This window comes from Eulemur rufifrons, chromosome 6 (assembly GCF_041146395.1).
Source record: "Eulemur rufifrons isolate Redbay chromosome 6, OSU_ERuf_1, whole genome shotgun sequence".
NCBI lineage: Eukaryota > Metazoa > Chordata > Mammalia > Primates > Lemuridae > Eulemur > Eulemur rufifrons.
In genome coordinates this window covers 36,811,135-36,833,967 of record NC_090988.1, presented here as the reverse complement: position 1 = coordinate 36,833,967, position 22,833 = coordinate 36,811,135, and the positions used below count along the sequence as shown (strand labels likewise).

The window sequence follows — 22,833 nt, the reverse complement described above, 5'->3', positions numbered from 1 at the left end:
AACATAAATATTTCTGTAAAGTGTTACTAATAAATTGAAAGGGTTAATCAAGTTGAAGCCAGATGATCTAAGAACCAAGAATCATTTCTTCCTAGACCTTGAGTTTGGTGTCAGTCTTCTCATTTATAAAATGGGAACCAAGATAGTGTAAGGTGCCTAGCAAAAAGGATTCAATAAATATTTTCGTCATGAATGTCTCTTACCTACTAAACTGAAAAAAATCTTATGGACATAGACCATACCTTTTTCATACTTGTATTCCTAATATAACAGACACTATGCAAAATGTCTGCTGAATGAAAGCAATCAAATCAAAACCAACAGTAAATAACTTACAAAATAACTTTTAAATACTAGATAGCAATCATAAAACACTTAGGTCAATTAGAAAATAAGAAAATACATTTAAATCATGAATTCATCAAGTACCAGACAAAGGCCCAACATTCAAGTAAATGATTTCTAATTTATAGTTCCTAACCTACAAAGAGACTGAGAAGACAGTGATGATGGTCCTCAAACCAATTTTAATAGCTTAGAACAGATGATAGAAACTATTTATCCATGGTAACATTGTTAACCAAAATACTAAGTTTCTTTTTGGCCCAAAACAGTATCAGCTCTGTAGGGTAAGATTTTATCTTGTATCTGTAAGATGCTTTGTTAACAATTAGATATTATTTTGATTAATAAGGGCTCTTGTTGCATATGCCCCCCCCCACACATACAATTAAATAAGTTTTAGACAAGAGCAAAAGGAAAATAAAAAAAAAAAAACCAATGTCAACAGGCAGAATATTTGCAGGCTGAACTGAAATCAATCAAAGGCAGCTATCCTCAGCCAACCCCTGCTCACTCCTGCCCACCATACCAACGGACCTACTATTCTAAATAAACCTACTAGTTATTCTAGTTTAACAAAGCATAGGAATTTACGGCAAAAAAGTTACCTCTCGAACTTCGTCATCTTCTTCATTAGTGTTTTTTTGTCTGCTTTCTCTGAAACGACGTACCTAGATCATAAGAGTTATCACAAACATGTTTATTCCAGTTATATAAAAATAAGGTAATGGGCTACAGTTGATTAAGAAATACTTTACATTATAACATAAAACTTGGAATTTTAACTACAATTTGTCTCACAGAAGACTGACTAAAGAAATCATTATTTTTCCAGTTACTTATACATTAAAATTTCAGAAATGTACTCTAAAGAAATATATTACCCCTAAGCAAAATTGCATTACCTGCTGCCAAAATGTTACATGTCACTGGAAAACAGTCTGTCAGACTGTAGAGAAAAAAAAATCCTAATATCCTATGGGTGTTATTAGTACAACAGATAAAAACAAAAATCTCTCCTTGATGAGGCTTGAATATTTATGACATCACTCAAATCTCTCTAACACATCTGGCTGCAAGACATCCAGGGGCTCTCTAAAATGTTATCTTAGGTGGGTGGGACCCTGAAAGATCCACTTTTATCAACAGTCAACTAGTGAATGAATGTTTGCTGACTGTGGTCCTGGTACTGAGAAGGATACTATAGCTTTCTTTTGTAATAGTTTCTGCTCATAAGTTATGTAGTTAGAGAAAAAGCCCCACTTATTTAATAATCTATTTAGCACATATTTACTGAGCACCTACTATGTTCCAGGCACTATTGTAGGAACTGAGAATACAGCAATTAACAGAATAGTAAAAAATTCTGCCCTCATGGAGTTTACAATCTAGTGTATATATTGGAGAGGGGTAGCAAATAAGAAGTTATATTTCAGAAGGCATCAAGGATCAAGTTAATTTACAGCTAGACTCAGAAAGTTTATCCCTGGGGAACCTCTGGGACGGTTTTTCACTGATGGTTTTCAACCTGCACAACCTTGCTATGTGATCCGAGAGCATAATCCTTGGGAATACTGCAAAATCTTGGTGTTCAATCCAGTGATAATCCAGGTGTACAAATAAGGACATTGGGAGCTTATGCCTGGGTGTCTCTCAGATCCTTAATGCCTGCCTGTACTCTTTTTCTCACTGCACTATATCCATTGCCTATAAATAAAAATCTTAAGTGAGTATGCTCAGAAGAGTTTTGCAAGTCCATTCAAATATCTGAACCTGTGAAATCTTTGCAAAAAGGTAAGTACTCAGAGAAAAATAAAATAAATCAGGAAGATGGAGGAGAGGTTACATCTCAATAAGATGATCACAAAAGGATCTTTGAAAAGGTAATATACGAGGAAAGATTTTGAGAGGTAGGGAATAAATCATGGAGAAAACTGGGAGAAATCATTCCAATCAAAGGAAAGAACACATGCAAAGGCACTGGGACAAAAGTATGCTTGGTATGTTGGAGGTTGCTGTAGCTGTAGCAGATATGAAGGTAGAGACACAAGTCCAGCCTGAAGAAAGCCTTGTGAGACTTTTTTTGTAGGCAGGAGTAACTAGGTCCCAAATATGTGAGGATTCAGTCCACTGAATTGAAGATAGAATCAGGTGTGGAAGAATAATCCAGGTGAGAAATGACGATGCCCTGCACCAATGGTAGTGAGGAAGGTGGTCAGAAGCAGTCGGATAGCATATACATTCTAATGGTAGAAATAAAAGAAATTCTAGACAGCATACAGGTGACAGAAAGAAAGAAGCCAAGGATAACTTCAAGGTTTTTGCCTGAGCAACTGGAAGAAGGGTGCTTCCACTAGAACACTACAGGAGAGCAGGTTTGAGAGCAGGGGATGAGGAATAGCAATTCAGAGTGGAACTGCTAAAACTCTGAAATGTCTTTTAAGCACCCAAATGGAAATGTCTAGTAGGCTGTTGGCTATGGAAGTCCTGAGTTATAGGAGGGATTAGGGCTAGACCTTTAAAAGTTACCACCAAACAGATGGCATTTAAACCCAGGAAGCTGGATGAAATCATAAAGGGTATGTGTCGATGAAAAGGTATCCAAGGACTGAGGAGTTCTGGGCACTCCAATTTAAGAAGTTGGAGAGATGAGAGGAATCAAGAATAGAGACTAAGAATATGCAAGCAGTGATGTAGGGAGAAAACCAGAAGGGCATATAGTCCTGAAAGTCAATGAAAAAAAATGTTTCCAGAAGAGGTCAAGTAAGATTTAAGATAGCAAAAACAGCACATTTAGCAATGGAAGTCACAGGTGACCTTGACAAGATCAGCTTCACTGGAATGATGGGGCCAAAAGCCTGAATGGATGGGTCAAAGAGAAAAAGGAGGGAGAAGAATTAGGGGAGAAAATACAGAAACTCTTTGAAGCAATTCTGCCATCAAAGAGGAATAAAGAAACAGAGTAGTAGCTAAAGGGAAATGGGATCGAGAGTTTTGCTTGTTTTTTAAGCTCAAAGACATAATAACATGTTTGTTATGATTCAGTAGAGGAGGGAAATACAGGAATAATACTTTTTAAAAAGATGGCATCGTATGCAATAGTGCTCTAGGTGGTAGGCAGCATACTAAAAGTGCTAAGTCACTCACAGAGGAAACATGAGAGTCAGAGTAAAACACCAAGCAAGCACTATGTGTCAGGCAGTATTCTGAGGACTTTACATGGCTTCATTCTGTTAATCCTCATAACAACCTTGAAGGAGGTTCCATTGTTATCCCCACTGTTTAGAGGAAACCAAGGCACAGAGAGGTTAGATAACTCACTGATGGCAATAAGGATTCTGATTTTGAACACACGTGGTGTACATACACACATATAAATAAAAACAAATGGATTATATTGTGCATAGTTTTGCATCTTTGGAATTCTTTTCCCACTTAACATTATGTTGGAAATATTTTTCCATGTTCGTCTTTAAAAATGTAATTTTTAAGGGCTATGCAGAATTCTATATTGTAGGTATGCCAACATTTATTGTACCAAAACATTTGCAATTATTCCCTGCTATAGATAACACAAAGGTAAATAATTCCATACATAAATCTCTCACTATTTTTTTAGGAAAATTTCTGGGGCTGAGTTAAAGGGTAAATCTTCTTAAATCTCCTGATATACATTGCCAAACTGCTTTTCAGTAAAGCTGTTCAAACATAATACTATAACAATAGTGTACCAGACATTATTTTTCTCAAATCACTGTTCAAACATAATATTAATACTATACTCAACAGTGTATTAGATACTACTTTTATCAAATCACTGCCAATTTGACAAATAAAAAATATGAGTTTCTTAGATTACCGTAGGCTAAACAAACTTTTTATATGCTTATTAGCCATTTATATTTCTTTCATAAACCACCTATTCATGTCCTTTGTTCATTATTCTATTAAAATGTTTATTTTTTTAAAGATTTATAAGAGTTCTGCCCACATAAAAATATTTTCCCATGTCAACACTTTTTAATTTTCTGACAATTTGATGTGCAAACATTTAAAATTTCTATGTAGTCAAATCTAAACAGCTTTTCCTGTGTTCTTCCACTGCTTTTATGCTTAGAGAGAATAAATTTTATAGATAAAATTCAAAATCTCAATCAAAGCTTACTAAAAAACTGAAATGAGCAGGAATTTTCATCCTACAAGGTTCATCTGAAAGTCCTTCCAGGATCTTCTAGAGAAGCTACGATCTATGGGGAACACAACTAACATTTATTCAGTACAATTATATGTAAGACTCTATTCTAGGCACTTTTAGACATTTTCTAATTTAATCCTCATTTTATTATCTCAATTTTATAGATAAGGAAACTAATCAGAGAGGTTAAACAGTAATTTATGAGAAAAAAACTCAGAGCTACTCTTAAAGAGAGACTGTCTAAATAGGGCTAGACACCCAAATTAATTACTCACTTCTTCATCAATTTTATCTTCTAGGGCATCAATATGACGTTTTTTAAGAAATTGCTGTGTTTTTTCCAACTGGTATTTCACTAATTCTTCGATGGCATCTTTCTCCTCCTTGTCCACAAATTCTTGTACTGCTTCACCCATCCCTCTTTCTGTTAGCAGTGAGAGCTGGACATTCTGCAAGACAGATACAAATCACTGGATACAGAAATGGTATCTATTCCTTACAAAATAGTTATATATGAGCAAGAAAAATTACAGAATAATGTTACCAGGGAAAAATACAAAAAAGCTACCTAGTTATTGAAGGAAAAAAACCCCAAAACAGTGAACAGTAGTTAAGCCTACTGGTAAATATTAAGGGCCAGAAAAAGCAAAGTCAAAACAAGGAAAGGGAGGGGAGTACAGGACAGGTGACAATGCAAAGGGCCTGAGTAGCTAGGACAGACAATCCCAAAATGGCAGTTGATGACCACGAGAGATTAGGTTAACCAATGTGTAAGGCAGAATAATGGCGCCCTAAAGATGTCTACATTTTAATCTCTGGGACCTGTGACCACGTGGCAAAAGAGAATTCAGGCGCTAATCAGCTGTCTGTAAAATAGAGATTAGCAGCCACTACCACCCAGGTGAAGCTGGTGTAATCACAGGGTCCTGAAAAGTAGAAGAGAGAGACAGATGGGAGTCTGAGGGAGAAATACCTGTGAGAAAATGGTCAGAGAGACAAAACATTGCTAGGTTTGAAGATAAAAGAAGGGAACCAAGAGCCAAGAAATGCAGGCACCTCTACAAGCTGGAAAAGGGGAGGAAATGGATTTCCCCTTAGAGACTCCAAAAAGGAACACAGCAATGCCAACTCCTTGATTTCAGTACAGTGAGACCTGTATAAGATTTCTGACCTACAGAACTTTAAGGTAACACTTTTGTGCTCTTTTAAACCACTAAGTTTGCAGAAATTTGTTTCAGCAACAATAGGAAACTAATACAACCAGAAGATCTTAGAGTGGCAAATACACATGATAGTAAGTTTGAGTGTTTTCACCATCATGTGGCTGTCTTTGTAACGTAATTCTGAAATTACAACCAAATGTGAGAAAATTAGATACTGGATTAAGGCTTTTGCAGTAGAGATAAAAAGATAGAGAATAACAACATCAACAACAGCCATGTTAATGATATTAATAACATTAAACACTAATTTTTCTTGATGTGCAGCAACTACAAATAAATGTAATTGTTAGTCTACTTACTTCACAGAAACATTTTGAGGATTCATTTTGTTTAAACTATCAAACATATCCTAAATTAAAATCTGCTATTATAAGACAGCCATTGTTCAAAATGTGAACTGTAAGAAATTACCTTCTCTGCAGTTTGAAAGTACTGTTTTACAAGGTCTTCTACCCTTAGAGTTGTTCCTTCTGAAGGTTTTGTGATAAGCTTCCCAAAGTTGATCTCTTCTTCTAGAAAAAAGAAATCCATCAAAAAAATAAGCTTTTATGATGATGATAAAGTGGCCAAACTCATCATAGGTTGTTGTCAGTGGAGAAAGTAACACTAAACTTTATCAATTGCCAGCTTGCTCAACATGGTAAAATTTGAGGCAAAACAAGCCATTTCTGCTACTAGCCACAGTCTTTTCCCCGTAGTCAGTATTCCTTTTCCATATCTCCAAGTGATGTGTCCCTTGCAGCTGTGCTCACCAGGTAGACCACAAACCTCTGGAGGTCCCTAAGACCCTTTCAAAGGGTACACATGGTCAGAACTACTTTCATAATAATACTAAGATGTTATTTGCCTTTTCACTGTCTGGACATTTGCACTGATGATACAAAAGCAATCGTGGGTAAAACTGCTAGTACCTTGAGATGAGTCAAGGTAGTGGCATAAAATTCCACCAGCAGTCACCATGACATTCTCACAATTCAAAACACAATAAGCCAGTTTCACTTAAGAATGTCCCTGATCTAACAGCTAAAATTATTAATTTAATTAAATCTCGGCCCTTGAGCACATCTTTTTAACATTCTGTAAGACAAATGGGAAGAATGCTGAAAGCATTTTTGCTGCATTCTAAGCAAGATAATTGTCTCAAAAACTGTGGGTACACACTGGAAAAAGTGCTAGGCAGGAAGTCAAGAAACATCAGGTATGGTATTGGCTCTACCAATAACCTTTACCACGTAAATGGATGTTAAATGTCTAGCAGGTGTGGGACCTGGTGTTAAAAACACAACAAGGAAGCCGGGCACAAAGGTGTCCACCTATAGTCCCAGCTACTCAGGAGGCAGAGACAGGAGGATCACTTGAGCCCAGGAGTTCAACACCAGCCTGGGCAACATAATGAGACCCAGTCTCTAAAAAGAAAAAAGAAAAAAAAGAAAACCCAAAATACAAACATGAAAAAGATAGGATCCTTGCCCTTAACAATAAATTATTACAATCCAAGGCAGTAAGTGATACAGAGACTATGACACATAGAGAAGAAAGCAATTATTCTTCTCAAAGAAGGCTGAAAATCATGTGCAGGTATCAAAGGCAGCTATCATTTGAATCAAAAGTTCCAGAACAAATAAGATTCACTGAGGAAAAAAGGGGGAAAAACATTTCAGGCAGAGAAAAAGTGCATACAAAGGCCTGGAAACGAAAGAGGCACAAGTTCAATGCTTCTCTTGGCAGGTGGTAGGGACAAATGAACAAAAATCTTTTTTGCATTTCAAGGCAGGAGGGTTAATATTATTACTTCATAAATATTACTACATTTTAATATGCCAGACACTATGTTAAGACCATTTACACAGTGTATTATCATCTAATCCTCACAATAACCTTGTGAGGCCAAGCACAGTTATTATCTTGTTTTTTATAGATGAGAAAAAGCAGAAGTTTGGTAATTTGCACAAAATCATGCATATAGTTAAGTAGCAGAGCTGGCCAAAACAGATAGTTCTTTCAATAAAACATATAAAAGTGCCATTGTTTCCATTGAGCAATTTATGTTTAAACAAACAAAAAAATCACTAGAACAAAACTCAGTATGAATAAAACTCAAGTAAGATAAAGTATTAATTGTATATTCTGTTTTCTTACAAATGCTACACCCATAACATTTAAAGGAATTGATAAAGACATGCAATTAAAGTAAACCATTATCAAGAAACAACTAATCAAAATTCATAACATAAAAATACAATTCTCTGACATGGGATTTTCCCCCCAAAACAGTATTATGTGAGCTCTACTAAAATATACAAATGATTGTTTTTAGGTTCAATTCACAGCATACCCAATTTCTGATCACAATTTGACAATGAAAATAGAAGCCCATTAAATGTAGGTTAATAAAAACTTAGGTAGCTTACTTATAAACAAGGGCCGTCCATGTCTATGAAAATTCTCTGACTCAACAGCACTAAGGAGAAGAGTCTATATTTTACATGATCAATATGTCCTATGAAAAAGCACTATTTCAGTCAGATGACTTTATTTTATAAATGCAAAAAAAGGACAATTAGTTTTTATGAAATTTAACTGAAAATTAATTACCTGGATCATCAGAAATATCAAACTATGGTACACCTTATTTCAAAAGTCTGAAGTCTTCCTAGATCACTACACACTTTAAAGTCAAAATATATAATAATGTAAAAATTGAGAGTATATTCTCTGAAAATTAATAATATGTAATAATATTTATTTTCAGCAATAAATCTCTAAAGTCTGTGTGTATTATTACTCAGCAGGACTGCTTAAAAAAATAATGTTTGTAGAGAAAACCTTCCATTTCTTTCTTGGTATCAATAGGTTTAAAAATGATTGCTATCTAATTTTTAGATAAGCGGTTTAATTATTCCAAATATCAGTTTATTTGTCTAAGATATTATAAACATATTCAAACATCTTTCATCATTACTTTATATTTCTTTTACTAAAGATTGATTATACAACCCTGTAAGAGCATTTTTTAACTTGTAAAAATAACTAGCTTACCTGTTTTTTCCTTTTGTTCTCTATGCCTGAAAAAATGGATAATGTCTTTTGGATTAGCTACCCGATCCACAAATTTCTGGCTAAAGCGAAGAACACTGAAAGGTTCAAAACCTCCACTATAGTCCACCTGGAAATACAGAATAACCCCATGAAGGCTCGGTTTAACAATTTCCCAATTTTCAAGAAACATATTCATCCTTCAGTATTTATAGGGTTTATGCTCAATACTTTTAAATTTATAAATTAATTTTCTACATTTTAAAGATCATGATGGTGTACCATTTATCCTATTGAGGAAGATTTATAAGCATAAGCAAAACACTTTGTTCAATGGAATCAAGATATAACAATAATTTCCAGTGTTGGAATGATTACATCTCCCTGTGACAACACTAATAGTCTAAGTATATACCAGGCATACCATCTGAAAAGAAGGTGAAACTTCTAAACAAATTTCTGAACTGTCACATCAAAACAACAAAAACCACCAAAATAAAACACCAGCCCTAGATGTATTAGTTAATTGCTCTATCATTTTAGGGATGTGCCTTCACACTAGACAAAGATGAACGCTGGGGAAATCCAGATAGCAAAGCATCAAATCTGCGAGCTTAGAGAATGATTACCTTCAAAACATGCTATCCTACTGGAACTAACAATTTCTTTCAAGGCAGGTTCTTTCTAAATAAGTCTATAATGGTAAATAGACCTTACAAAGAGAAATACCACCTTTCCTTCTAAGAGATATGCTCATTTTCCTATACCAGGTGTTCTCAAAGTATGCTCTGGGAAGCAGCAGGCCCCCCATCACCAGCTTATCCAGAATGCTCCCAGCCCAACTACCACCCACGCACACTCTTCAGTACATGCAGTGCTTTCTGCCACATTTTCTGTTAATTTACCTGATATTTGTTTATTATGCCTCTCCTCACACCTCCACTTCCTGTAAGCTCAACAAATTTAAAGCCTCATCTGTTTTGGCATTACTGTGTCCCCCAGCATCCATAACAAAAGGTACTCAATAAAATTTGTTCAATGAAATAATGACTTAATGAGGGTCCTTTAGTCAACACAATGTAGTTTTGTAATATTATTAATACTTTCATGACAATAGCTGCTCTTCTATTTCATGAATGAATTAATAATTTACTATGTTTACAGAAAGAAATGCCAGCTTTCTATTTAGGTCTGGTTAGTTCTAATGGTGTCAAACATACATAGATGAGAAAAATGGGATCTTTTGCTCTGATGAAGACTATGTGGCTCCCTTAAAGTAGCTGTCTTTGTATCACCCACCGTCCCAGACCATCTCTACAGCTGCCATGTTATAAAGAGAAACTGCTAAATGCTAAAGCTGTTGGGTCTCCCCAAAACTCCTCAGACATTTTAACAACTACACTCTAGCCTAGCTTTTTATTTGTAATTTTCTGCTCCTAAGAGTTATAAAACTCGGCCGGGCGCGGTGGCTCACGCCTGTAATCCTAGCACTCTGGGAGGCCGAGGTGGGCGGATCGTTTGAGCTCAGGAGTTCGAGACCAGCCTGAGCAAGAGCGAGACCCCATCTCTACTAAAATAGAAAGAAATTATATGGACAGCTAAAAATATATACAGAAAAAATTAGCCGGGCATGGTGGCGCATGCCTGTAGTCCCAGCTACTCGGGAGGCTGAGACAGGAGGATCGCTTGAGTTCAGGAGTTTGAGGTTGCTGTGAGCTAGGCTGACGCCACGGCACTCACTCTAGCCTGGGCAACAGAGTGAGACTCTGTCTCAAAAAAAAAAAAAAAAAAAAGAGTTATAAAACTCATTCATTAAACAAACTTTGTTGGGTGTCCTCAATGTTCTAGGCACTCTGCTAAGGGCCAGGGACACAACCATAAATAAAACCAATCTTGACTGTCCAGAAAGACACAAGCTAACTGGGAAGGCAAACACACAGATAACTGTAAGCAGAACATGACAGGTGCTCGCCCGAGCTGAGTAGAGTGGCATCAGGTTGGTGGTGCACATCTCCTATCAGCAAGGGACAAAGCAACCCCTTGTTTGTCCCAGCTTGGCTTTTTGGTCTATGCCCACATCTGATCCATGCCTTGGAAACGTTGGTTTAAAAAAAACAATTAAAAAAATAAAAAGAATGTGATTGGTGCTGTAAGAGATATCTACAGAGTAGAATGAGGACATAGAGGAAGTGGCATCAACTTTGAGGGGAGGTCAAGAAAGGCTTCCTTGAAGAGGGAGGCTTGCAGGCCTAGATGGGTGCTAAAGGAGGTGTAGAGAAAGGAAGAGGGAAGTGTGTTCCATGCAGCAGGATCAACATGAGCAAAGGTTCCAGTGAAATAAACTCCACTGGGTCCAGGAAACAACTTGTGGTTCAATAAGAGTGGAGCTTAGGATGTGCTTGTAGGAAGAGGAGGAAGAAATCAAAGAGTTTGGTTTAGACCAAATCATACAGACCCGAATACTATGCCAAAAAGTTTAGACTTTTTCCTGTTAGTGCTACGGGATCATTAAGATGTTTTCAGCTTGTAAGACATACAAGATTGTGTTTTACAAAGATGATTTTGGCATTAGTGTAGAGAAAAAGCTAGTGGTGGGGTGACAAGGAAACTAGAGGCAGAGTCCTGGTAGGATGCTGCAGCAATAGGCCAGTAATAAGCGCTCGACTACAGCAACGACAGTGGGATACAGAAAAGGGACCACACCACTTACCATGCACAATTTAATTCATTTGGATCTCATAAATCTACGATGTACAAACCCAGGGACAAGCAATCCAGTTGCTCAAGGTCATACACCTAGTGGTAGGGCCAGAAGCAAATCCAAGCAGTCTGGCTCTAGACTGGACTCTTTATCCCCTTTACCACCAGAATCCCAGGACTTCTCGAATTTTAATATGCATACCAATTTCCTGGGATTTTGTTAAAATGCAGTTGAGTCCGAAGTGCCTGAGATTCTGCATTTTTAATGATTTCTGAGGTGATGTCAATGCTACTGGTATAAGGACCACACTTCTTGAGTACCTGGCTTTAGGGGCCCCCCAAATGCACAGATCACAAGAAAGTCTGGCCAGGTGTGGTGGCTCACGCCTGTAATCCTAGTGCTCTGGGAGGCCAAGGCGGGAGGATTGCTTGAGCTCAGGAGTTCGAGGCCAGCCTGAGGAAAGGCAAGACCCCATCTCTACTAAAAATAGAAAAATTAGCCAGGTGCCATGGCACATGCCTGTAGTCCCAGCTACTCAGGAGGCTGAGGCAGGAGGATCGCCTGAGCCGAGGAGTTTGAGGTTGCTGTGAGCTAGGGTGATGACACCACAGCACTCTAACCTAGGCAGTGAGACTCTGTCTCAAAAAAACAAAAAAAGAAAAAAAAAAAACAAAAACCAGAAACAAAAACAAGAAGGTCTAAGTAAAAATCTGGGAGTCATCACTCTGTAGGTGGTTGTTAAAGCCATATGCCTAGACTGAAAAAAGGGCTAAGAGTTAGGAAGGGATACAGATAACTCAGAGAATGCCAAAGAGTGATTCAGCAAGATGGAAAAAAAAATCTGTTGCATTCGACAATTGAGAGTAACCTTTTCTACTTGATATGGTAAGGTCACAGCCTTGATTTTAATGAAATGGGGAAGAGAATGTTAGATGAGGAGTATAGGTTATATATTTTTAGGGGTTTGGAAGAGAATAAGGAAGACAGGGTAGGAGCTCGGAGAAGGGAAAGGCACAGTGGCTAAGAAGAGCTCTGCGGTTATATCTTTGTTTATATCATTATGAAAAAGATAAGCAGGTTTATCAAGGTACAGAAAATAATTCAAACAATTATAAAAACAAATAAACTGCATGTGTTATGGAGGAAAAAAGGAAAAGAGGACGGAGAAGAAGGTAAGTGAAATCGGGAGGTTTGTGGAGAAGGTTTGGGGAGGGTAATGATAATGAGGTGGGGCCCCAGTGAGGTAACACGTGAACAGACTGAGGGAGTAAGAGTGCATCTGACACGCCTGAGAAACCCCAGTAAGGTCAAGGTGCCGGGAACGGAGTGAGAGAAGGAGAGCAGTTAAAGGTGAAGTCAGAGATCACAGCTACTCTATTAAACAGAACAACAAATTATTCAGAAAATGAGAAAAAGAAGAAAATATCAAACCTATCAATTGAACTGTCAAATCCTTACAGCTTTATTGTTTTTGTCTCCAGTGGTGACTGCTCTTTATTACAATAAGTGCTCTTCTTACTACTTTTCAAAAAATCCATATAAACTGTACACTACTATACTTTGAAAATTAATAGTTTAACTTATATAAATAGGACTTACTCGCAGTCGTATAAGAGGCTTCTCTGGCTGTCGTGAATTCCCCAGACGTTCTCGTTCTGCATTTTCAAGCATTACTGTAATCTTAAAATAAAAATAAAGATTAAAATCAAAGTATTAAATTAGATTTAAATATAAGCTGAATAGCAGCTTATATTCCTACCATAGGAATCTCTCCGAACTACAGAATCATCTTTATTTCCTCGGTCATTTATAACACCTTTTTAAAATATACTTTCTTGTAATGTTCCCACTAATACCATTCCTTAAAGTTTTTCTTTATGGAAGTTCTAAAGATAATTTTTCAATCTCTAAAGTAATTCTTTTAAAAGAAAATTTAAAACATTACTCCTGCTCCAATTTTCTACTCATGTTTCAATAATGCTTCTCTCATCTCACCAACTTAAAACCAAATAAATCTAGCTTTCTCCATCATATCATCCATAGGAGGACTGACCAGAATATTTAGAAACCTACCTATAAACAAAGAATCTTGGGTTATTTATCTTGGAAGAGTTCAAGTTAAAAGAAAATAAGACCAATGTTTTCAAATAAGTTATCTTATACTATAAGAGGATAAGATTATAAAATTTTAGACTTGAAGAGATCTGAGAACAAAAACACTGGTTCTTATGAAGAAAACCAAGTTACAAGGAGGCAATACTAGAAGCCTTTTCACAAGTGGTTGTGTGCACAGTGATGAGGTATCTTCAGATCACCAATTTCACAGCTGAACAACTCTAACTGTCAGAAAGTTCCTGAGCTGGAATTAAAATCTTCCTCCTTATAACTTGGTTCTTGCCTTAGGAACAACACAGAACAAGTGTTTTGTCCTCAGATCTCTTCCAAGTCTAAGATTTTTAGATCTTAGATTGTCCTTTAAACTTAACAAAACAGTCTAACAGAACTTTCTGTGATGATGTTTTGTATCTGCAGTATTCAGTAGAGTTGCCTTGAGCCACCTGTGAATTCAGAGCACTTGAAATATGACTAGTACAAGTGAGGAGCTGAATTTTTTATTTAATTTTAATTAATCACATGTAATTAGCCACACATTCTAGTGATTATCATATTGGACAGCACAGATCTCTAATAGGATCTTGTAGGTCAATTCTTTGAATGCAACAAGAATTGACAGAGCACCTTTTTGCCAGGTACTAGGTCAAACACGTAGGTGTTCAAAATGGACCTTTACTGCTTTTGTGTCACTGGCATCTACTGTCTTCTCTGGATTCATGCCACCACTCAAAGTCCAAAGGATTTAGGGAGTTGATCCAGCGGATCTCAACCAGAGGTGATTTTGCCCCTCCAGGGGACATTTGGGAAAGTCTGGAAACAGTTTTAGTTGTCGTGACTGGGAAGAAAGGGTACTACTGGCATCTAGTAGGTACAGGCCAGGAAGGATGCTGCTAAACATCCTACAACGCACAGAACAGCCTCCCACAACAAAGAATTATCTAGTCCAAAATGTCAATTGAGCCAAGGCTGAGAAACCTTGGGCTGAATCCAGGGAAGGGCATACGACTCACACCTAGATGCAATCAATGCAAAATCAATCAATCATATAGCATCTTTCTGGCTTCAGAGATTGAGCTTAGGGATGCATACATGACCTCAGCCCAGTGAAACTTAATGCTAGGGGTTTGTCTGGAAACACTAAGAAAAATAATTCAGCTGTAAAGATAACACAAGTCTGTGGACCACCATGTGAAAATGTCTTCCTTACAGAGAAGCTTAACACAGAAATCATCAGAGTAAGGGGCTGGACATAACAGAAAGAGAGAAACCAGCAATCCTAATTTGAGTTTCTGGAGTCAGTCATCTTGTAACCAGCATATTCTTAAACTTTTTAGTTATGTGAGCTACACGTTGCTTGTAAAGCTGTGTGACTATGATGACTTACTTTACCTAAGGTTCAGTTCCTTGTACATAAAATGCAGATGGTAGAACCTACCTACTAACAGCATTGTTGACTGGATTCAATGCTGTCAACAGTGCACAGCACATATAATCAGTCAGTAAATATTGATCATAATTATCATTCTTACTACTTTACATGAATTTTATGAGAATAAAATATAAAGTAGAAAAACTGGCACAGAGTAAGAACTGAGTGTGAGTTATTAGTGTTATTAAGCTGTCCACCTACATATTACTAAATGCATTCACTTGATTTCAGTAGTGCCTCTGGAATTTCTACAGAGGTTTAGGGGTGGCAAACTGCATGGAAAGGGAGGTATGGGAATTTTGCTGAAGCTACAGGGTGAAGAGCAAACACATCTTAAGATTTTATTTGAAGCACCTTTCAGGGCAAAAGGGACATTTAATAGAGATTATTAGAGAGGCTAATTCCCCATGCACTACAGTATTCTCTTACCCCAATCAAAGCCACTGCCTGCTTTCATAAATAAAATCAACAAATTATCACATCAGGATTAAAAAGGAGAAAAGATTATGTGTATGTTTTTGAAAAGAAGGAATGGACCTGGGAGAAGGATTTAATTAAAGTTTTTTCTATACCCAGCATTCCTCCATCTCAATGACTTAAAAAAAAAAAGATCTTTGACACAACTAAACTCATTTACTGAACAGTGAGTGGTTCCTTCCAGGTTTCATGAGAATGCAACCACTATAAAGGCCTCCCTCTCCTCTATTAAATTATTTGCTAGAAGGTAAATAATTCCTCAACTAAAGTCGGTCTCAACAACTTTATCTAAAAGAATTACCTTCTCCGAACAGAAGCTTTGTATGGCTTGGGTTACTTTAGGATTATCTGGGTTAAAAATGTCCAGATGATCAGCCAGAACAACATCTTCCATAAAAAACTGCCGCACTGTCTGAAGAGGAATTTTCTGCATATTCATCTTCCTCCCTTTAATACGCAGCAAACCAACATGTCTAAAATGGAGAGAAATGAAAATCTAGTCACCATGTAAATTTCCTCAGGAAAATGTGCACACAAAAGCTATCATATTTCCCATTTATTTTCTAAAAATATTTTTTGATAAAATCATATCCTTAAAAATAAATGTTTTTGGCAATTTAATCTTAATGTTATCATCAAAGGAGAAAATGGTAAACATTCTCCTTCCCTAGAATAAAATCCACTCATCCATTATTCTGCCTGCTTGAACAAATACAGTCTCATATGGAAAGACAGACATAACAATAAGTATAGCAAAATGCTATCAAGACCATGAAAGCAGTATAGACTACATTATATATAGATGTATTATGTATATATGTACATACATACATAAAATGATTTAGCAGAATCATGGGAAAAAAAACAACATATATCTTATTACCATATTCTTTAAACCTATTATCATCATAGCAATCAGAGCTTGAGTAGATTCAAAGGGTAAAACCCATCATAAAAATTAAGTTCAATCACTGTTAAGTACTCTTTTTTTATCACATCATTCCCCCAAAGAATTAAAAGAAATGAAATATGCTATAACACTGCATTTGTAACCAGAAAAAAATCTCAATTAAATTCCCTTAAATCTCAATTTAAGAGAGTTTATCTATGGACTTTGTGAAATTAATAGTCATCACCTATAGCATCTAACTTAAATGTAATAAATAAAAATTTTAGTCTTCAATATGCCTAATGAGTAGCAAAATCATTAACACCAATTGCATGCCCTGTTATTGAAAATGGCTTAAAATTTGGGAAAATAATAAGACTGTATAGAATGATCAATCTTCATAAATAAATCTGTCATAGAAATAATACTGCCAGCACCCTGAACTTATGGGATGATTAGATTATTAAAGCAAGGATTTCTTAAAAATTGATTTGAAATATATAAAAATTACTCACTTCTTTACAGCTTCTCCTGGGGAAAGAGAAGTAACCACTGAACTTCCAGGTTGTGATATATAAAATAGTTGTTGTTCATTTTTGGTTGGAGCTATTTTACACTCATGCTCATGGCCCCAAATAACAAGATCAATGAAGTCATCCAAAAATTGTTCTGGAATAAAGTTAGTGCTTCCATGTTTACTCCTATACCAAGATTTTGAAAAATAAACAATGTAAATTCACAGCCATATAGAAAAATTTCACATTAATTAAGTCTATAAAGGTCTTTTTATCTGTTCACTAAAGATTTAACATCATTCTATGTGCCAGAAACTGTGCAAGGCATTAGAAATGCAAAGATAACTAATATCTAATTCTTGACCTCACCAGGTTTACAAACTTGCAGAACACAGAGAAGTAGAAACCCTAAAAAAGAAACAGTCAATTCTACATTTAGAGGAAGATCATGAAAGGCTTTACGCAGGAAGGACTCCCCCTTTGGTCATGTCAGAAAAGTATAAGCTCTATCAATAGCAGAAACCTATAAATCAGTATGATTATATACCAAAAAAAAAAGAACATGGGAAATGAAAGTGAGTTAAGTATAAATGTCCAATAACTTTTTAATGTCATCTTTTTTTTTTACTGATTATAAAAATAATGGGAGCAAAAATGTCAATCTTACATATAAGAGTTTTCAATATCAAATATTGTACAAATAAGTGATTTGCAAACTCTGGTTTGATAACTAGTCTAGTTACTTAAAGGTATTTGAAACCTCAGGTGAAGACAGGAAGGAAAAGTTTTCCCTATCATTAACTTATATTGTTGGAGATTTAAGTTAAACTGTTCAAATACTTCAACCTAGCATTTGCATAATCCAAACCAATGGTCTTTCATTCTCCCAACAAATATTTACTGTCTACTTTATGCTAGTCACACTAGGCTTCTTCAACATGTTGAAGACACAGCAGTGAACAAAGTCCTTGCTCTAGTGCAGGAAATAAGCAATACACATTGAGCATCCCTAATCCAAAAATCGAAAATCTGAAATGCTCCAAAATCTAAAACTTCTTGAGTGCCAACATGACACAAGTGTAAAATTCCACGCATGAGTACTTTTCTTTTTTTTTTTCTTTTCTTTTTTTTTTTTTTTTTGAGACAGCATCTTGCTCTGTTGCCGTGGCGTCAGCCTAGTTCAGAACAACCTCAAACTCCTGGGCTCAAGCAGTCCTCCTGCCTCAGCCTCCCAAGTAGCTGGGACTACAGGCATGCACCACCATGCCTGGCTAATTTCTTTCTATTTTTCAGTAGAGACGGGGTCTCGCTCTTGCTAAGGCTGATCTTGAACTCCTGACCTCAAGCAATCCTCCCTCCTCGACCTCCCAGAGTGCTAGGATTACAGGCGTGAGCTACCACGCCTGCCCCACACATAAGTACTTAATATAAACTTTGTTTCATGTACAAAATTATTTAAAATCTTGTTAAAATTACCTTCAGGTTATATGTATAAGATATACATGAAACATAAAATGAATTTTATTTTTAGACTTTGGTCCTATACCCAAAATATCTCATTATATATACGTAAATATCCCAAAATCCAAAAAAATCCTAAATCTGAAACATTTCTGGTCCCAAGCATTTCAGATAAGGGATATTCAACCTACTATACAATACATACATGCACTCGCATGTGCTTGCGCGTGTGTGTAACGTGACAGGCAGTGATAGGTGCCATAAAGAAAAACAAAGTGAAAAGTTACATGAAGGGGCGTATCTTCCATATACATAGGGTAGTCAGGAAAGGCCTCTCTGACAACTAACAACTGAGCAGAGAACTGAGATGAAGGATAGTATGCAGGGGAAGAAAGTCCTGGGCAAGGGAAGAGCGGATGGCAAAGGTGCTGAAGCAAGAAAGTGTTCAGTAAGTTCAAGGAACAGCAAAATGGGTGTGGCTAAGCAGAAGGAATGCAGGGAAGACAGACAATGAAATTAGATAAGCAGCAGGCTGTGTATATAGGAATTTTTTTTAATGTAAAAAAACATACATCTAGGGTATGAGATTATCAAAATTACTGAGAAAAAGCAGGATAACTCTCAAATACAACATGATGCCATTGTGCCTTCATGGAGTGCTGGCTCTTTCACAGAGATGACACTGGTAGGCTGGCTCTAATTTGTGACCCAGAAGCTGATCAAAACATCCTTCTTGAAAGATTTTGCACAAAATCCTCTTCTGATTCTTCCTTCTTTTGCACAGAGGTAAAAAACCCATCAAGGTAGAGAAACAAATGGGAAATAAAATAAAGTGCAGAAGACTCAAAAATTCTCACCCAATCTGAAAAACCTTCTGTTTTTTATAACGCGTATGAAAGCAATAACAAAAGAAGTTATCTACGAATGCACAGGGTGACAAATAAATCTAACAGTGTTACAGAAGAATCACATAACCACAATGCAGGGAGTGGGAAGAAAAAGAGCTAACTAAGTAACTTTGGAAAATGGTGTTTTGACTAGATATACTAAGGCTGAAGACTAAAATAACTTACATAAACATTGTACCCAAGTTGGCAAATTTGTTTCTGACATGGGTATGGGTTAGCAATTTTGAAATTACTTTATATGTAAACCATTATTGAAAAAATAAGTAAATATATTGTAGATAACAGAATCTAGGTTTCTGCTAGATAAAGAAGTCATAATAAGGAAGGAAGAAGACATAAATGGACCCTGTAGGGCTGGATTCGAATCAGCATGAACTCATAGTTATTTAACACATACATAGACAAATATAAAAATATAGATGTGTGTATATATGTATAGGATCCTATATCAATACATATATATTTCTTTAACTCTGTTTGCTGAGCAGGCTGAGAGAGCCCCATAGCAATGAGGACACCCAGTACCCATATGTAGGTTTCTAAACACCACACTCCAATAAAAGGAATGAGATCTCCTTGGAGAAATGGTTGATTCCAGGGATAGGGCAGAAAAATACAAGAGCCTGGAGCATCCTGTGGTGCCGTAAAGCTAAGGATATGCTAAAAATAAAAAGACAGAAAAAAGAAGAGAAAAAGAAGAAAAGAAAATAAAAAAGAGGAAAGGAAGGAGCATGCTGAAAGGATGCAGCAGCCAATATAAAAGAGCCTGCAATGGTCAAAGCTGAAACAATCTGATGAATAAAATAAAGATACATAGATCCGTAATAACATAAACAAATAACTGAATAAGTAAATAAATGAGGAAGAAGGGACAAATCTTCTTTACTGAAGAATTCCAATTAATAAATTGAAAGAATGAGGGAAATAAAAAGTCACTATTACAACACCACAGTATTAATTGCTGGAAACAAGATTACCAATGGATCCTGGGTGAAAGTTTAAAGTGAAACAGGATATTTGCATAGTCTCAAAGTATTTTTCTCAAAACACTTATTAATATGAAGTAGAAAATGGGAACTTTACAGTGAAGAACACTGATATATACCCCCTTAATCAAATGATCAGGGCTAACATCACCAGCTATGAAACAAATCAACATCGTATGTTGACTGCCCCTTCCCCTTACCAATGCTGCCATTCTACCTTTCATCCTGGCTTAAATTCTTGGAATTTCTTGTGATTTTCCCTTCCAACTTATCCCTACTTTAGCATAGTAAAAAGTGTGATAGAACTGGGAAGCCTAAGCAAGAGAAAGAAAAACTCCCAGTGGCGAAAAGTTATGTAGAGACCACACATGTCAAAACTCTGGCCTGATTCTTCTTTGAAACTCACACTGTTCATTCATGAACTCAACACATAGGGCAATACAAGTCGGCCTCCTAAACCTTCCTTTGGCCCAACACTTAGCATAAGTTTGCATTCAATCAATGCACAGATAGTCTGCATCCAATAAATGTGTTCAAAAAATACAGCTGGCCCCCTATAGCCACCATTTCTTGGATTCAATGAATCATGAATCAAAGATATTTAAAAAAAAACCCAAAATACCAATACAACAATAAAAAAATAACACAAACTTTAAAAACAATACAGTATGACAAATATGTGCATAGCATTTACATTGTACTAGCTAGCATAAGTAATCTAGATTTAAAGTATACAGGAGGATGTGTATAGGTTATATGCAAATACTACTCCATTTTACATAAGGGATTTGAGCATCTGAGGATTTTGAAATCCACAGAGCATCCTGGAACCAATCCCCCCTTGGATACAGAGGGATGACTATAATACATTATATAATCAGGCCTCAGATCTCTCAGATTCATTCTCTACAACTTCCAGGTTTGTCCCTCCCGTATCACTGCCATCACTGTCCCAATCTCACATTTTTTACTGCAGTGATTACATAATAACTCTTGCTTCTTTAAGTCTCTCTTCCTTTCAATCAATCCTGTACCTTAACAACAGATTAGTCTTCTTAAAACTACTAACAAAAGAAAGCTAATCTAGTTATATATTTACATATTCTGGAAAAACACCTGCACATATGCACTGGGAGATGTGTATAAGAATGTTTATAACAGCAAAGTGTATAAAAGCAAAAATGTGGGAATGAGATGTTCATTAACTTCACATAAGTAAAAATGAATTACATTTCTAAGCAGCAAAATGGATGAATCTCAGTAACGTAATGTTGAGCATTAACTGTTAAATATACAGTATGATATAATTATGGATATATATGTGATTAAATAAAGAAAAGTAATGGAATGATTAATCCAAAATTAAGAATAATGAGGCAGATAGGATCAAGGAAGGGGATGGGATAATACTTACAAGATTCTACATTTTTGCTGAATTTAGGAATATTAATTCTATGGGTATTATTGTGGCTTATCCATATGCTACAAACATTCTTTTATAGGTATTAACATACACTAAGAAAATTTTCAAAATGAACTCACACAAAGCTAAGTTTTGCCTGATCCTGCATTAACAACCTTGAAAGATTAAGGGCATTTAACTGATTTAAATTGATGAATTTAGAAACAGAGATTTGGGAAATCTCAGTACTTGGCTCAAAAATTTTCAGAGAATACTTTTACCTGTTCTGATGAATCACAAATAAGTTAAACCAAGAGTTCTCATCTTCTTTTGGTCTCAACATTGTTACTTTTTTATTGACAAACATTCGATAGAGCCTTTCATCTGGAATAGAGCCTGAAATGGACATTACATTATTTTTAAATTGTTTTCTTACTTTGGTTTAAAAAAATGAATATATTTTACTTCTAAATTATGTGTTGTCTGAAAGTATTTCATTTTACTGTTTGGAGATATATTTGAATCCCAGAATCATTCATTAATGAATATGTTCCAGGTTCTTGAAAGCAGTTAATTGCATTCAAAAAATGTTTTCCATTTCAGGAGTATATACCTTTAAAATCAGCAAAATGTGGAATAAAGATGTGAATTGCCTATGCTTAAATTCTTATTAAAACTTCTAGTAATACTGTTTTTCACTATCCTTTTATAATAAATTGTAAGTATACATACTTTTGATGTGACATATACATAACATGCACAGAAATAGATATTGAAAGGGATGAGATTAAGAAACTATTTAAAAACACAGTATTCTTATTTATATTGTAAAAACAAAAAAATAAATAAATAGAAATATTGTGCCTTTTAATAATTCAATGACTTTCAAATAATTCTTTCCATACTCCATAGGCTCATCTTGGTCTAAGGAAGGAGACCAACAAAAACAAGTCAACAAAATAATTACAAATTGTAAATATTATAAAAGGGGGAAAAGCCAAGGTACTAAGATGGAGAATAACAACACAGGGCAGGGGTGGACGGGACAAAGTTGCCACTTTGTACACTGATTAGAAAAGGTCTTAGAGGAAAAGCCAATAATGTCGAAGTATAGGAACTAGAAGTGGCCCAGCTCCAAAAGAGGATTCCTTGTG

General features: G+C 35.9%; 1 protein-coding gene and 1 non-coding gene across 2 annotated transcripts in view; one reads left to right on the top strand and one right to left on the bottom strand.

Moving 5' to 3' along the window:
- MRE11 (MRE11 homolog, double strand break repair nuclease) overlaps window positions 1-22,833 on the bottom strand; it is a 62,220-nt gene that overhangs the window by 29,779 nt on the left and 9,608 nt on the right. The window contains exons 7-14 of the mRNA XM_069469055.1: window positions 21,961-22,075; window positions 16,923-17,108; window positions 15,820-15,991; window positions 13,097-13,177; window positions 8,800-8,926; window positions 6,172-6,272; window positions 4,813-4,986; window positions 951-1,013 (exon numbers count right to left, since the gene is read on the bottom strand). Coding sequence (XP_069325156.1) covers window positions 951-1,013; window positions 4,813-4,986; window positions 6,172-6,272; window positions 8,800-8,926; window positions 13,097-13,177; window positions 15,820-15,991; window positions 16,923-17,108; window positions 21,961-22,075 — 1,019 coding nt within the window. The remainder of the gene's footprint in view (window positions 1-950; window positions 1,014-4,812; window positions 4,987-6,171; window positions 6,273-8,799; window positions 8,927-13,096; window positions 13,178-15,819; window positions 15,992-16,922; window positions 17,109-21,960; window positions 22,076-22,833) is intronic.
- LOC138385621 (small nucleolar RNA SNORA48) lies at window positions 10,762-10,899 on the top strand. Its single transcript, XR_011233841.1, has one exon. It is a non-coding gene; the product is annotated as a small nucleolar RNA SNORA48 (small nucleolar RNA).